The sequence below is a fragment of the Talpa europaea genome, assembly GCF_964194135.1.
Source record: "Talpa europaea genome assembly, chromosome: 1".
NCBI classification, from domain to species: Eukaryota; Metazoa; Chordata; class Mammalia; order Eulipotyphla; family Talpidae; genus Talpa; species Talpa europaea.
The window spans coordinates 20,679,652-20,697,354 of NC_140073.1; the positions used below are offsets into that span (position 1 = coordinate 20,679,652).

The 17,703-nt window shown below is 39.3% G+C and overlaps 1 protein-coding gene across 2 annotated transcripts in view; it reads right to left on the bottom strand.

Moving 5' to 3' along the window:
• The window catches only part of CD44 (CD44 molecule (IN blood group)), a gene marked incomplete at both ends in the record, with an annotated part of 81,567 nt that overhangs the window by 1,489 nt on the left and 62,375 nt on the right, over positions 1-17,703 (bottom strand). The window contains 3 exons of one of the 2 annotated variants that reach the window (XM_084246210.1): positions 4,605-4,683; positions 7,309-7,380; positions 10,328-10,393. In XM_084246210.1, coding sequence (XP_084102336.1) covers positions 4,605-4,683; positions 7,309-7,380; positions 10,328-10,393 — 217 coding nt within the window. The remainder of the gene's footprint in view (positions 1-4,604; positions 4,684-7,308; positions 7,381-10,327; positions 10,394-17,703) is intronic. The other variant, XM_084246211.1, reaches the window with a different exon arrangement.

A 17,703-nucleotide genomic window follows, 5' to 3' on the forward strand; every position in this document is an offset into this window, starting at 1 on the left:
GGGAAGTGTTCACTTTGCCCTGGATATTTAGAGGTATAGAGACAAAGCCTCTATTCATGATCATGGGCTATTTCCTTTATGACTGCCAAGACCATAAACTTTAATCTCTTGTTTGGGGAAATAAAAATTATACCTCCCCAACAGGAGGTAGATCCTGTCTCCTCTTGCATGGTGCTTGATGAGGTTTGGAGGGCAGGATGCTTGAATTGTGCAGCAGATCACAGGGCTGCAGATATGGATGCAGTCCACACAAATGTGAGCAGGAGCTCAAACGGTTTGGTTTTGAGTGCTTAGTGCTGTGTCACCTGGGATAACTCCTGTAACATCTCTGAGCCTTAGTTTTCATCTGTAACAGCAGGCTACACATGTGCCAGCTTCACAGGATGTGGAAAGCCCTTGAAAAACAGAGCCTGGCACTGGATACATGAGTCTGTAATTATTATTTGTTGCTCTTACAACTATGATGAGGAAACCAAGGACTTGGATAAGCCCTTAGCCCAGAATCTGGAACATAGGAAACGGTAAAGAAATGCCAGCTGTAACTAATATAACATGAACCATGTGAAATGGGTTTTGCTTGTTTCTTCTGGTTGCCTCCCCCTACCTTGTTATATTTACTATGAAGAGAACTTAAGAAGCTGAAGGTGGGATGGGATATTTTTTGTATTATTTCAAATTCTTAGATGGTGTCTCAGATGTTCTTTGAAACAAAGGTGTCACATTAAAGTAATTCCCTTTGGCCACCTAATGGGTACTTGAGAAGTTGAATGAACTACTGCAAGAAAGCGATTTATAAGCATTTGAAAATATTTGCACCTAGGGTTGGGGGTGGGGACTAATGTTATCATCTAAAGGAAGATGATTTGGAAAGCGGGTAACATTTGAACAGGAATATGGTGCTCAGGTTCTGTTCTGGCTCTATCTCCCTCTGGAGTTATGTGTCTAGATTATCTGAGTTCTTCCAGGAGGGGAGAATGACAGTCATGAATAACTCAGTTCAGCATTTGGTGCTCCAGGAACTTAGTAAGTACTTTTAAAAGATACGTTCTAATTTTTTCATTATTTATAATTACAGGAATTTTAAAAGGAACATTAGTGCTGAAGGGGCTTTAGAGGTCATTCAGCCTGATTTTTTTATGTATAGCCCGAATACCAAGCCCAGTCAGTCAAGGGTACTGCCTGGAGCTATAGCACTAGTTACTGCAGGACCTATATAGTATCTACAACTTAGATTTTCTGAGTCTGAAGATCAGAACGCTGTATCTTGCTTCACCTTCTCTCCCCTTAAATCTCAGGCTTTGACTGAGCACACAGTGACCTTCCCAGGAAAGGGTGGGCAGGCTGGCTGAGGTTTAGAAACCAGATAACTAACATATATTGAAGGCATAGAGGAATTTATCTTGAAAGACTTTTGTGGGGTAATTTTGTAACTTATGTCTCTTCTATTGGATGTCTCTGTATCATCCAATAGGATAATAGCAGGCAGTTATTTAAATTTAACCTAGCAAAATGAAATAAATTAAAAAATTCACTTCTTAAATCAAACTAGCCACATTTTGGGTGCTCAGATGCCACAAAGAGTTAGTGGTTATATATTAACAGAGCAGGTGGAAATATTTCCACTGCAAATCTCTGTTCTAGAAGGCAGAATGATGTCTATATGAAATAAATACAAATTACAGTGGGCTAATCTGCAGCATCAGGGAAGGAACCCATGTCTAAATCCTGGAGCTTCATAGAAAGGACACATCAAGCAGAGGATGATGACTGCACACTGGGGCTTCCAGTGAAAGCTTGTAAAAACCTTTTCTGCATAAGCATCATAGAAACATTCTTCAATCATTCCTGTTTACTAAAACCTTTCTGGCAATGTTCTCAGGCCTTTCTGTCTTCTTCACATAAATCAGCAGATTATTTAAGGGATAAGTACCAAACTTCTTCTCTTGGACCTCATCCAACATCTACCAACCCAGCTGTGAATCTTAAAATTATTGTTTGCTCTTAGGAAAAGTGAATAAAGTACGTTTTCCAGTGGAAATCTGCAAATCAAGACTCTGGTTCCACGAAGAATAGCAAGGAAAAGTGGATGTAAAGGACAGATCTTGGAAAAGCTAAAGAAATAATAGGACTCCTAAAGCAACATCTTTAAGATGATGCCACTCAGATCACTTCATAATGGAAGTCCCTGGTCAGCCCTTGGACCTCAATTTGAGCAACTAATGTGTTGCCACTTTATTTGCTTAACCAGAATCCATATAACAGTGTATGACCCAGAGTATGTTCTCAATAACTTTTAGCTGTCTCAAATCCAGCAGGTCAATTATGCCACTGAACCTCAGGATTCTTCCAGGAAAAGATGGCCCCCTTTCTATTTACAATGTTCCTTTCTTCCTCACCACTGCTGATGGCCAGTGGAACAACTCAAAAAATGTTTCCTGAATAATTGTAGGTTTGTATTTTCAAACTAACTTTATCTGGTGAAAACAAACTTCTGAATCTCTCTAGAACATAACATTTGAAGCAAAAAAGCCCCGGCCTCTTAAGAGGATTAGGAATGGGCTGGAGGCTTGAGAAACACAGGGCACAGGTAGGGGCCTATGCTGTTAACCACCCTCAAGCTATATGACAAGTCTGTTTTCGATTCTCAAATCAGGACACAGCAATTTAGGGTGTCCAAGCTGCCACTTTCTTGCTTTGCTGGATCCTGAGTGGCCCCAGTTTTCCTGTTGCTAGGGTGACTGCTAATTGGTGGGATGAGGGGGTGGGCAGCAAGGCCCCTCTTGCTGCTGGCATGATGCGGCGTGATGAGTGAGCTAACCAGCTCTGTCCACATTCACACTGCCCTCAGAGACAGACAGCTGAGATGCTTCTCTGAGAGCCTGTCAACAGCATCCCTGGCCAACGTTTCTATGGTGACATGTGCGAAGCTTATGGCCTGTGTATGTGAGCAGAAGGAGTGCATTCTAGTGCCTGGAACAAAGGGACTAATTTCAAACAACAGGAAATTCATTTTTAATTGAGCCAAAATCATCCCAGAGAAAAAAAGGAGGCAGAGGGAAAAAGCGTAAAGATTTTGTAGGAGCTCCCTCAAGTCACATTATTTAAATTCAGCCAAAAAAAAAAACAACTTCCCATTTAGTCATAGGCGCTTCTAGGAGGTCTTCCAGATTTTCTTTTCTAGTTTTCACACCTTATACAATTGACTATCATGACTAATCTTTTTTTTATTATTATGCCCTCAAAGATATAGATAGCAACATAGCTATCTGGCTTAATATAGTAGTTTTATTAACTTGTGCCAGTGGAAAGCAACACTTTCAATTTCCTCAGATAATTAAAGAATTAGAGATACTGCATGGATTGCACAAGGCGAGGGAATTAGCTGTCTGTTGCTTGCCAAAAGCCAACAAGAAAGATTTTACAGTTTTCTCCCAAACTGAGGAGCATTTTCTAGCCTGTTAGATAATCCAGTGAATCATCAAAGGTGGCTCTGCTTGGAAATACAATTCTTTTACCTCAGAAGAAGAAATCATAAGGGACTTTTAAAAAAAGGTTGAATATGCCTATTCATATACTTGGAGAAGGAAACTTTAAGTGACTTAGATAGGAAATATAGACTCAACTTTCGGGGTGCCGCTATTAACATCCATTTCTTCTGTTGCTACAATTACTGTTTCCTTAATTTCACTTTAATTAGCACTATTTCTGGAGCCTGGTCACTGCTGTACTAGGTACACATGCCATTTAAATAACTCCCAAAATAATAGGCCTGGGTTGAGGTAGGGAGGCAGAGAGGCCTTTGAGATTTGAAAACAGCCCAATTGCCAGGTCTAGGAATTAACTATCTTTATTCAGAATCTCCCAAGGAAATTTCTTCGTCGTTTCATAGACCTCATCGTCAGGAGGCTTTGGGTTTTTTTTTTTTTTTTTTTTTGTGTGGGACCCTCGCTGGTGGCCAGGGATCGAACTGGAGCTGCAGAGGCTGCGGGCAGCCTCGCAACCCAGCGCTTAACCGCTGCGCCACCAGGGGAGTCCCGAGGCTTTTCCTTTTTTTAACTGAAGTTTCCAGACAATAAAAAATAGTGTCATTACAAAAAACAAAGAGCACATGAACACACAAACCTGCTATAGGGAACGGTTCTAGAATGTTCCAGGGGCCTCAGTCAAACTAAAGTGGATGACCAATCCCTGGGTCTTTATATATAAATACATATATTTTGTCTGATGATTCAATAGTGAATACATGACTTTATGTCTTCCTGGTGAGATATTTTATAGTTTTGATCAGAGTCTATGGATTTACCTCTCCACCAAATTAAAACCCACAAAAGATTCAACTATTTAAATTTAGTGGCCCAAATCATCAGTGTGTCTCTTTCTCTAAAGAATATCCCAGGGTTTTTTAAATTGCATCTTGCACATGGATCTCTGAAATCTTGTCAAAACCCAGGCTTTGATAAAGGAGATCTGGGGCAGGAATTAAGAGTCTGCATTTGTAACAAGCACCAGGGTGCAGAGGCTGATGTTTCCAGGGGACACAAGGACATAGAACCTAAGAGCAAGTGATGACCTTTCACAATCAAAGGCTTGGAATAGCCCCTTACCTTCTTCGACTGTTGACAGCGATGCAAACTGCAAGAATCAAAGCCAGGGCCAAAAGGGATGCCAAGATGATCAGCCATTCTGGTGTGAGTGAACCGAAAGACATGTGTGAGCTTGGGAAATATGCTTAGTAAAAACAAAAATGCACTTATTAATTGACTTAATCCAAACAAGAACCAGTCAGCACTTCGGGTATGTCCAGCCAACAGGCAGCTAATGCTGGATGAGCGATTTTGCTATAGGTGTTTGTCCAACAGGCCTCTTGTTTTAATCTCTTATCATCAGTCAGGATTTCCAAAACTCCACTTCCCCAGGAGAAACAAAGAAGTATATAACCCAGCAAAGAAGTATAGAATGATCTGTTGGAACCTGTAGATGCCTTTGGTGCAATATTATTAAATAGAAGGAAATTTATGCTTCCCTAGAAAAGAACATTCCTTTCCTATGTGAGAACATCCATCTTACATTTTAATAGTCAACACAATTGGAGACTGCATACTAGTGAGTGGGGCAAAGGATACTCCATGGAGGGATACATTTGTACACACCCATGAGTGGGGTCATTTGAAAATTTGTCACAAACCTTCAAAATGTACATGCTTTTTTTTTTTTAAGATTTATTTATTTATACAAGCACTGGTACAGTCAGAATCACAGGAGAGTGAGAGAATTCACCAGAGCCAGAGCGGGGAGCAGAACAGGCAGAAGGACCGAAGTACACGGCTGAAGGGAGCAGCAGGCGGCAGGAGAGGTCTGCGCACCATAGGGGACCCTCCTCCAATGGCCAGGGAGCAGCCGGGGAATGAACCAGCGCTGCAGAGGCTGCGGGCAGCTTCCCAACCCAGCGCTCAACCGCTGCGCCACTGGGGAGGCCCTGTACATGCTTTTGACCCAGCAGTTATACAGCAAGAATGTACAGGGAATCTCAGAATTAGCTACAGTGGTATTCATTACTATGTTACTTACAAATGTAAAAGTTGGGAACAACCTACTATCCAAGAGTAAGGGATTGGTTGAAGAAATTAGGGCGTAATCATTGTATTATGTACTAAAATGCAGGGAAAAAATAGTTAATAGCAGTGACTGCTGTGGCCAACCAGTTTGGCAGAACCTAGGCTATAATTTCATTTTTTTGTATATAAGTTACATTGAGAAATGACAGGAAGGACTCATGAAAATGGTGAACTTGGTATTTCTGGATGACTTCTATTTCCTCCTGTTTAGCTGTACCGTCTAAAGTATCACTGATAGTTACATACAACTTGTGAACTAATCACATGTTATAACACATTTTAAAATCAAGCTCTAACAGGATACAAATAAATTGACAAAAAAAAAAAAAATAAATTCCTTTGCCCAGTAGGCTGTATGCCGTGCCATGAACTAGAACTTGAGCAGCAAGCAAGATAGGAAGTCATGCTTTTCTTTCTCCTTTTTAAAAATTTTTTAAAACAAAATTCTTAGGCACTTAATCCTTTAAAATCTAATATAGTCTAGAAAAAGTTAAAGAACCTGTACTCATTAGCTATGAATCTTGGGCAAATTTCAAGAGTAATTTTTTGATATTCCATGCACAGAAGGTAAAAATCTTAGCGCCTTCACTACAATATGCAGAAATGGAGGATTAGCGTTTCCTGGGGTTCACTAGCTGGAGGAGGTCAGTCATGGTCAATTCTTTGGGAGACTTGACTGTCCTCTGACTTCTGTTTCTGCATTGCCTTTGCCTTATCTCTACCTGGTTAGGTGAGCTTGAGGAGGGAGGTAGAGTCAGGAGGTGGGGAGGCACATAGGAGGTGCCATTTCTGTCATATCCCCTGCTCTCTGGTTCTGAGATGGCCACAGTTGCGCTTACTGAGCTGGGAAGAATTCTGCCTCTTGCTTACAGCCAATTGCAGCCCACTCATCCTGGCAGCTATGCCCTCTTTACACTCGATCAGCTCAGCAGTGCCCAGGCAGAGGCCAGGGGCAGGACTCACAGACATTGCTCCCTTCCCCTGAGGAGGATTCAGTTTGGAGAGCTCTGAAGAGAGGTGGATCAAAAGGATAATTTAGAACCCTAGGAAAGCCCTTCTTATTTTTGTAACATCCCACCCACTCCTGCTTACACATGCTCAATTTTGAGCCCAAGTCAAATAAAGAATTTGCCTCAAATTCCTTAAATCTTGATGCTCTGAAGAGCAAAGAGTCCCCACACCCTTGCTGTCTATGCAACACACCCTGAAGTCTCTTCTCTCTGGGTCAGTAAGGGCTGTTGCTTGAGAAAAAGAATGTTTTTTCTCTGACACACATGATCCTGGCATCTTCTCACTGTGATGTGAGAGGAAAATTGCATGCAATACCCCCACCCCCAAAAGAAAGGGGCTTGGGAGAGGAAGAACCTGGGTATGATGTGGAAATTCCTGGGTGATTGATCATTTGGGAAGGAAGCTGTAGTAACTAAGAAGGCACTTTTAGGGGACAGGCCAGGGATAGGTTTCAATATGAACTTAACCAATCAATAAACCTAGGAAAACAAGAATGTTCCATATTTTCTTATGAAGAGGGCAAGTGCTATCTTCATTCTTTGCTTACAAAAAGCAGCAATCATGTCCAAAAGTTGGACATTCAGGGGAATTAGTCTATTCTTTCTTTCTGGAACTTTCAGAGAGACTTGCTTTTAGCCTCCTGGTTTTTTGTTTGTTTTTTGCATCACAGCTTGAAACTCACCTGGAATTTGAGGCCTCCTCATAGGACCAGAGGTCGTGTTTAGCCCACCATCTCGACTTCCACTTGAGTGTCCTAAGGAGAAAAACAACATATCTCAACTAAAGTCTGGAACACATACAGTTGCTTACAGGACATAAGACAGGGACAGCTCCTACCTCTGTATCACTGAGAACCTACTTATAGATTTAAGCCAGAGACCTTTATAACATGTTACATGAAAGACATGATATTTGAAAATTTCCTACTAACATGAGATTTTTTTCTCCTATGAAATGGAAACTCACTGCAGAATCCTGAATGTCTCCAAGGAAGAAAAAAGAAAAAGAAAAGAAGTCTGTCTGGCTAATCGGAGGATAAAGACTGCCAAGCCTTAAATGAAAAGCCTTCCTCCAAGAGTCAGCCTTCAGCCTTCAGCCTGTGCATGGTGGATGCTGAAGTCTTGCTTACCATGGCTATTTTGGATAGAAGGGTTCCACTTAAGTAATCTGATGTTTGTTGATCCCAAAAAGAAGCAAAGTAAATTCTTACCAGACGTTTGGCTATTTCAGCTTACTCCACCACATTTTGACAGTGGTCTTTTGCTTTAGAAACCTCACAAAGAATCCCAACTACTTTCTCTGGCTCCCAGAATCCTTGGTCACTAACAGGTTTTCACCTCCATGAGTTATGTGCTATTGGCCATTTAAACAGGAGATCTTTGGCCTTTAAAACCAGCTAAGAGATACAGTTACTCTCACTGGTCTTCTCTGACTCACAGCTGCCTTTGATATTTGAAAGGGAGACCATTAATGGATCTTAATCTCTTTATTTTGATTTTCATAAAAAGCACTCCCAGCAAGGAAAGATCTGGGTGTGTGCACAGCAAGATGAAACCTCCTGTTTGAACAATAGACACCTGCACGAGAGTCAAACAAAAGAGACCACTCCCGCCCACCTGATTCTCACTTTAAGTAAAAATACCACAGAGGGTGGACAAGATACAGCAGGTATCGCCTTGCACCCTGGAGATCTGCAACTCCAGCCGGGGTTGGACTGGCCAGCAGAGCAAGTTCTGCAATGAGGGATACCTGACACTCCAGTTGAGAGATGAGCTCCAACCAGAGATGTATGCACAGAGATAATTCAACTGGCGGCCACTGTGGGGAAAACTGCCTAGGATAGTCCTTCTTGAACTCTAATGAAACCACCTAGTGGGTGGGGGAAATCTGGTGAAAATGCAGATGTTGGGTCAGTAGGTTTGGGGTGGCTGGGGATTCTGCATTTCTAACCAGTAAGTAGATGATGTGCCTGCTGCGTGGTCTGAGGAGCAGGAGTGGTTTAGCTAAGGTTTCTTGGTTTTAGTAAGCATGCCTTTTAATAACAAGTCCCTTTCATTTCCAAAATACTTTCATATTCCTGATATCTCCTTTTCTTCCTAAGAACTCTAAGAGGTAGCTGAGAGGTAGGTGTCCTGGTCTCTGTTTTACTAATAAGGAAAGGCTAAAGCTCCCGCTTAAGGTCCCCAGGTTACCTGGGGGCTTTGGTCTTTGCTTCAGAGGCGTTTCTAATGAGTCTCTGCATCTGCATGCCCTTCCATAAAAGGGTATCACTTAAGTCACTGTATAAATAGCCATTTTCACATTTGCTCTATGTGAGTGAGCATAGAGCGACGCTAGCCCTGATGTAGGTCTGATGGGAGAGAACACCAGTTCAAATGGATGCCCTGGTTTACATGGGGCCCTGTGCTGGTGGTGCTGGGAGAGACCACGGTAAGATAGCATTGGCAGAACCTTTCAGTCACCCCGGTGTTAGTGGTCACAAGTAAGCCTGCCGCATCAAAATTTTGCTGCTTGGAGTCATGTTCTAGGTATGATCTGAGTCACAGTAAACAGGAATCCATTTAATAAAATGCATGGCAGAAGTTATGGTCAATCTGAAGAACTTTCTCTGGACTACATTTCTGAGAGGCCATGTGAGACCCAGCTCCAATGCTCATCCCACTAGTCATGCCAGCTCAGCCAGATACTACCTCTGAGTGCTGGTTTCCTCCTCTGTAATATGGGAATAATAAAAACACTTAGGTAGATTACAGGATTTGTAGGATGATCAGAAATTAATAAATAACAGGGCCCCCCCTGATGGCCTAGGGGTTAAGTCTCAGCACTATCACTGCTATAACCTGAGTTCGATCCCCCCAGGGACCTAACCCACATGGCGCAGCAGACCTCTCCTGTCTCGCCCACTGCTCCCCTCAGCAGTGTATTTCAGTCAATCTGTCTGTTCTGCTCCCCACTCTGTCTCTGGTGAATGCTTTTACCCCTTGTACCTCTGGCCTACACACCAGTTCTTCTGTGCAAAAAAAAAAAAAAAAAAAAAAAAAGCTAATGACAGATAAACCATATGAAACTGGTAATATTTGAGGACCTATAAAAACATCAGTTTCACAAGGTCCTAACCTAATACCTGAAAGTGTTTAGAACAAAGCCAACAGCACAAAATACTTTCTCAATAAATGCTATCATTATGTCATGTGCTTGGGGTTATGCTAAATGCTTTGTCTTTAAAACAATGCCCTGTGATGATGATCATTATCCCAATTTTATTGCTTAGAAAATTGAGTCACAGATGTTTAAGCAACTTCCCCTGTTAGTATGTGCAAAAGCTGGGATTAAATCCAGACTGTTCTTACTCTAAAATCCATGTTCTTAGTCACTCTGGTGTAGTGCAATGTCAAATTGAGATCCTGCTCGAATTCTTCCTGATCTTTTCAGAGAGAAGAATTTTCTCCAAAGCAATAGTTCCTAGAGTACACAGCATCACAGGGAATGTATAAGAAATACAAAATCACAGGCCCCACCCCAGTCAGATCTACTGAGTCAGAAGCATGAAGGATGGGATCCAGAAGTGTGATTTATAAGGCCTCTCATTGATTGTGATGCATGCTAAGTTTGAAACTTCAAAACACTCTGATTCATACTTCATTAATAAACAGCAGGTTTGGTGGTGGTAACAGTCAATGACTAAGGCAACTCTAACTCACCAGCTGACTCTGATCCATGGGTGGTATGGGAATCCCCGCTGGGTTCAAAGACTGAGTCCTGGTCTTCTGTAAAGAGAAATCAGGACAGGTTCAGTACTCCATATTCCAGTGTTTTCTCCTGGTTGTGTTTTCATTCAGGCTTTTAAAGGTAATCAAAAAATGATGGTCAAGGAGCCTTGAATGGGTCCACAGTATTAATTACTGTTCATTGATAAATCCATTGATAGTGGGCTAGAGCTTTAATTCAAGTTAGGAAACTGGGACAGCACAGACCACAAGAAGTGTGGCTTTGGTAGAAATCCAGTAACTGTAACACTATAACAAAAATGTTGCAATGTCTTTACAAATCTGAGGTTGGGACTTGTTACTTTATCTTTGAAATAAGGAATATATGCTTTGGATAATGGCACATGTGATCATTGGGAATAGGTGTATGCTGTGGCTTAAGGCATGGGATATTTAAAGAGATCTCTCCAAGGCAGAGTAATAGAAACATGTTTTGATGTGCCATAAAGAAGGTTGGGATGGAATTATATAAAGATTCAAAGAGAAAAGTCAACTGCTTATTTAGAAATAAAGAGTAAAAATAAGTGAAAAAGAAATGCAGAGATGACAACTAATGTGTGAATAATGTGTACTTGGTTATTATAATACAATTGAAATAATAGTATTTTCAAAAATTGAATCAGTATTTTCAACACCAAAAATTAATATAATCCCATCTTCTCAAAAGTCTGTCACTGGAAGCTTTAGATTTAGACATACTCTTGAATTGTTAAAATCTGGATCCACAGGTCAAGTCTTGGATTAAGCACATAGAAACTCCACTCTTCTCCCTCCTCCCCAACATTTTCCAGAACCACATAGGAATCTTTGAAAAAAAAATCATAGGATGATAGTTTCACAAAATGGTCAGTCACCCATTATATAGGAACCTATAAAAAATTACACAATAATCTGATCAGCGTGTTCTTCCTTGATTGGAAAAGATGGAGGTAGGTGACCTGTATTCTCTCTTGTTATTGCATAGAGGAGATAGATTGCTTTACTCCTTGGTTTATGGTTAGAATAATTGAAAATAGCACTTTTCAGCTAAAACACATCACCACCACCACCATCACTGCCACCATCACCACCACCAGCACCACAATTCCAAATGTTTCCACTATTATGTTAAGCATAAGAAGGACTGGGGAAAATGTATAGGAGGAAATGAGTCTTATCAGAGTAGTTTGGAAGAAAACCAAGAATAAGAGTGGGATGATTTACTGATCACTCAATCCATGGAGAACTATGGGAAATCTATCTGTACCACCATGGAATGTAGAAGGAATCAGAGTAAGTGAATATGAACTTTGTAGAAAATATTTTATTTACTGACAGGCTATGTAATCCTTCTAGAATAATGAAATAATTAAAATTGTCATTTACATTTAAATTCATTAAATTGCATAATAGGTCTTATTTTGCCAAAGGAAACCAGGCGGTACTCTTTCTCCAGAAGAATAAAGACAATGCTACTTGGAATGTTTAGTAATTTAGGGCAGAACCATACTAAATGAAGAGCCAAATGGTGTAAGAACATTTGCCTCGCCAATAATGCCAAGTTTCATATGGTCTAAAATTGATTTTCCTTGACGCACTAGGAATGAGCATCTCAGAGGAAAGACTTCAGGGTTTTCCCACTCTGCTCATCCAGAGCAACACAGCTGTGTTCTGTTTTATATATTGCTTTCTTAGAAGATTTCCTCCCCTTTTTTTCGGGGGAATAGATGGTTCTCTGTTACTACATATATATTTATATACTTGAAATCATTAATCTTTAATATGCCTCAGTGGCTGGGTAATGAGCACCTGAGTAGCAAACACTAGGAGGGGAAAATCAAATTTTAGTTTTTTTGGCAGAGTGGGTATTTTTCCAGTTCCCATTTCTTCAAAGTTAGTTTCTCAATGCAAAAGAAGAACAAAGAAAAACAGAAGTAGAGAAGACTGCTTATTTGAGAGGTACTCCCATTCTCATTCGAGGTCCACGTCAAACTTAATTGAGTAAGTCATGCTCAGTCATCTGTTTGCCATCACAACGCAAGAAATGGTGCGTTTGCTTAAGTAACAGATGAACACATAGTTTGAAATGTACATCACAAAAAGAAGAGGTGTATCCACAGTCCTTCACCAAAAGCAAAATTCACCAATCCATCACCAATAAAAGATAGTAATTTCAGAGCACAGATCTCATTCTCTGGAAATTATTCACATGTTAGATAAAAGCTTACTGAAAAGGCAGCATATATTAGTTGAATCAAATGAAATTACAGTATTTAACTATTTGACCTACAATAATAATGATTTCATGTGGTTCAACTTAATATATCACAATATCAGGAAAAGACAAAGAAAGAAATTCTACCATAACAACCAAGTCACAAAAATAAATGAAATGACAATGGGACATGAAAACACTTTTTATCTGAAATAAATACAAGTTTACTTAACCTGGAATGAACACAAGTGATGAAAGACATTCCCATGTGGTAAGTCAGTCTAATCATAGCCTATGCAGAAAATTCCCTCTGTAATATCAAAATATTTGTTGTTTCTCTCAATGGAGAAAGCAAATCAGATAACAATTGTCCAAATTACCTGGTAAGGAACGATCAACATTAAAATTGGAATCTCCAACAACAGTAACTTCAGTAACTCCAGGGGCCCCAGTATAAAGAGGAGTCACTGGGATGTGGGTCCTGATATCTTTTGTGTCTGAGGAATGAGAAGTAGAACCTTCCACTGAAGTAGTTGAGTCTTCAGGATGACTTCCGCCATTTCCTTCAACTGTGCCATCATTTCTATCTGTAGAAGTGCAGTCATGGTAAACCCACATTCATAAGACCACCAGCAGTCATGTGCTTGTCTTTAGAACATGCAATTGCTACAAAAGCTTTTCATGTATTATGGATGAACACAGAGCCAAAGAGTGAAGTTTGTTACATTATTGAACAGAGTCAATTTTATAATTGACACCTGGACATCACTCAACCACAGAAAATTTGGCGATCCTAGTACCCAGGTGATGCATTTGTTCAACATCTGTCTGGATTATTAAAGCAAGATTGATTGCCACTATAACTGTGACCTTGAAGTCAACTCAGGTACTAGATAATTTGAGCTCTTACTCAATTAGATCCACCATTAATGCAGTTGAGGAAATAAATCACTTAATTGAATTATGCTGCCTGCAACTGGAATAGCAAACACAAATTTTAAAGACCTGAGACTTTGATTACTTTCTTTTTGCCAGAAGGACATTGCTTAGTCACCAGCACCATGGATTTATTGTCCAGAGAATAAATGGTAAAATATCATTAATGCAAGGGAAATAGAAAGTGATACCTTGATAGTCCAAATCTTTACATCAATTATAAATCATATATAGGTGACCTGTTATTTTTTAATCAAGTCACTGACAGTTTAAGGAAACCAACCTTTCAGAAATGAAGTTTGCACTTAATGTACAATGATTTCAAAGAGGCCTTCAAAGCAGAAAAATCAGAGGACCATCACCAGCCACACCTTATGATCAAAAGTAATAACAGAACAGCAGTCAATTAATGTACCACCACCAAAGACACTGCAAAAACACCGATTATTTGTTGGTTTATGAATAGCTGAAACCAACTGGGGATTATAATCCTTACTGCTAGATGTTGGAGTAGAAGTCATTGGATGGTCATTATCTTCTTCCAAGTCTCCTTGTAATGTAGAGAAACTCTGCATATGACTCTGTTCTGTTTCAATGAGGGATAAAGTCAGCATTAATTTAAGTCATGAAACAAATCTTATTATCTGCCAACAGGAAGGGTCCAGCTATTTTAATGCCAAATTGATCGAGGCATTGGAATACCAAGGTTTACGCATGCCATTTTCCTCTGATTGATAGAAATACACAACAGATTTTCTATTTTGTGTTTATTTATTTCCTAAAATCCTTTGCTTTTTAGTATAACCAACAAAGGTAAAATGCCATGGTGAAGCCTGGGCCGAAATTATCCACTCTGGATCATCCTGGCCCAATACTAGCATTGCTTCCAATCACTCAACACAGAGATATGGAAAAAAGAGTGCTTGAATTCCAGTGTTTCTACCAACTATCAAGAGCCCCTTATTATACAGGTCAAGAAGTGTGACTGTAGAGAAAACAAACCCCATGAGTGCAGGTAGTATTGTAATCACAAAAAAGGAAGAAGTTGATCTAGAAGCACCTGCTCAAGTAACTCATAGCAGAATTATAAAAGGAAATACTAAAGTACTGCCTAAGGAAGATTAAATGGAGGTTGACTTTTACTCTTTTATCAAGTTTTCTTTCTTATCTGTGGATGGGATTCTCATCACTGCACTGAAAAGCCAAGAAACGCTTGCCTGGGCAAACACAGTGCTCCCATTGACATTATCAATATGAGCTTGAACTGTTGCCCATATCTGAAATCATGTTAACTGTTTTGAGTTAATTTCTTTTGTATTCTTCTAAGAAAGGCACTGACCTCTGAGTTACAGGTGCAAGCACTTCATTAAGCTCACTCTTAAGCCAAGACCACCACCAAGTAAACATTATATCCAGGAGAGAGACATCCACCAAGATCCAAACCCACATCAGAATAACAGTCAACAGAGGCATAACATGGAAATACAAGACCCTCCTTTGGCAGGAAGGATTCTTATGCTTATCTGCATCTCCTTTCAGGCTTAACACTGTGCTGTTTACATTGTTGATGATAAGCACATGCTTGCTTATTTTTCCGTTGGCCTAAAAAGGCTCACATGAGCAGAGCAATGAGGCCCTCTTAATTCTAGATTTCTTTCATATTCTGTCAAAGAAACTATGAATGACTTTAGGCTGATCTCCGGATAACCTTGTATATGGTATGGAATTTAAGGCTTCTAGAATTTTGGCATTGCTTCAACCAGATCCTCAGTGATAGTATGAGATATTAGCAAAAGCTGCTCTTTGTTTCCTGGGCCCTGTCATCTTTGTCAATTGTCAAAAACAGTATCTTCCTCTCTTCTGTAGGTTTATGTGATTTTTCTACTATCTATGATTATCTGGTCCAAAAATACCTTTGACAACTATTAAAACAATCCTATCTGTCTTGAACGCAGGAAAATTGGGAATCAAAGGAGATGGGCAGTTAAAACATAAAGAAACCATTGTCCTGACTGTGGTCTTGTGTTTCACTGACTAACCACTTAGTGAAGGAAAATCAACTTAAATGGAGTCCCACACCCTAGCTGGTTATTTTCTTAACATAAAGTCAGTGAATCTGGAAAGCAACAAGAGTGAAGGCAAAATCAGGTTTAAAGAACCCCATCAAGAAAATATATACAATGAAACAGCTTTTATGCTCTGGGCTGAGCTAAGCCACATAGCAATTGCATCCATCCACCACCAAGCTCTATATCTGAGCCAATGTGAGCAAGAACTAAGGCAGGAATACAGAATACAGATCAATAAGGGGCTGATTGTCATTGTCCTTACGAGTTGTGATTGAAAAGGGTCCTGGCCTCTCCAAGTCTTCCACCCAACCTGTATTTTGATCTTCAGAAGGTGGAAGTGTTGTACTATCACTGGTGTCCATATCTGAAGGAATTAAATCATCGTTATTACTTGATTTGCTAAACCACTATCTGAGGGTGGTCTATGGTCTACAGTCAAATTATTTTTATATTCAACCCTGTACAAGAAATAAGGAAGTATAGACTAATTCATGTCTTTAGAATTAGAATATATGACTGTTTCTTCAAAGGAGTATCATAAGAAATAACTGGCTTTCATTTAAGCTATGATTTTGTTTATTTTTGCTGAGTCTAGATAAACTCTAAATGAGCACATGGTAGGCTTCCCAAGTCTTGCAGAGACAGAAACAGACTCATGTGTGACTTGTTCCATTTCAAACGCACTGTTTTTCTTATGGACATACATGCAATCTGACACGTGGAGAAAAGACTCAGTATACAGTTTCAGGCACCATTTTTTCATATCCCCTTACTTGCAAAAGAACTTTTTTACAGCTCTCTTCCCTCATTTAGTCCTCTTTCACTTCACAAAGTGAATGTGCACATAAAAAATGAAATTATCATCAAACAGGACCTAGATGGAGGCTACAAGGAGTATCCACAGGCAAGAAATAAACAGTAGATGTCAATGAATCTTTCTTCCCATAAACACAATTAATTTGCAATTTAGTATGTACAATAAGTGGTACAGAAATTTCCCTAAAATATTTATCAATGTTTCTAATAATGCTCACAAATTGATTTTGCTGAAATAATAAGCACTGGGTTAAGTAGAGGGCAAATATAAACACCATCACTATTGCTAACCCTCTGATTTAAAGTTCACCCCACGTTGATGCCTCTGGAGAGATTTAATGAGTTCCAGATGACTCCAGGAGAAAATACTGGAATATTGGGTACCCACATCTACACTGAATTCTTTACACACAAACAGAAAAGATAATCAAGATCTTGTAGAACAAAATGTGGCTGATTTTCTTATCCCAAATTTCATGTCCTTGACATGTTGTTCATCAATCTAATGGACTCTCTTTCTATTCATCAGGCTGGAGATGTACTATTAATTCCAAGGAAATGAAAATATAAAAACTATTGGACTCACTTTGGATATACCTTTGTTCAATTCAATACTAGAGACATTGTCATTGTACTCTTAGTAATTTCAGTAAGATTTGTGCTTTGCATACCCTTGGAAGTTGTAATCCATATGATAATTTATCTATCTGTCTATCTATCTATCTATCTATCTATCTATCTATCTATCTATCTATCTATCTATCTACTATCTATCAATTTTGATAAAGGAAGAATTCCTTTTGAATGGAAAATTGGTCAAAATCACAATCTTCCAATCTTTTAGAACTACAATTAACATCTTTCTCTCTCTTCCTCTCATTTAATTGTTTTTAAATTGCTTATAGGTAAATATATTTAAGAAAACAGGGATTTCATTCTTATAAAAGTTGTCTACTCATTAAATTCACAAACATTCACTTAGGACCAAGAGTGACCTAAACCTTAAGTCACTGGGCATATCTCTAAATGTGGCAAAAGTAAATAACAAGGTTTTGTGCTTTTTTGTTTTTGTTTTTTTTTGCAATGACTACTTATTAATTTTTATCCTCTAAGATTTCCCTACCAAAGCAAGTTTTATTTGGGGGCCTATAATGGAAATAATCATTATAATGGAAATAGTTACTGAATATACCACTTCACCCTTATAAAAACCCTCCTCTTAAAAGTAAATGGAAAAGAAATCTTGAGATTTCTCCTTTAGAGAAAATAATTTCCACTTTCATCATCTTAGGATT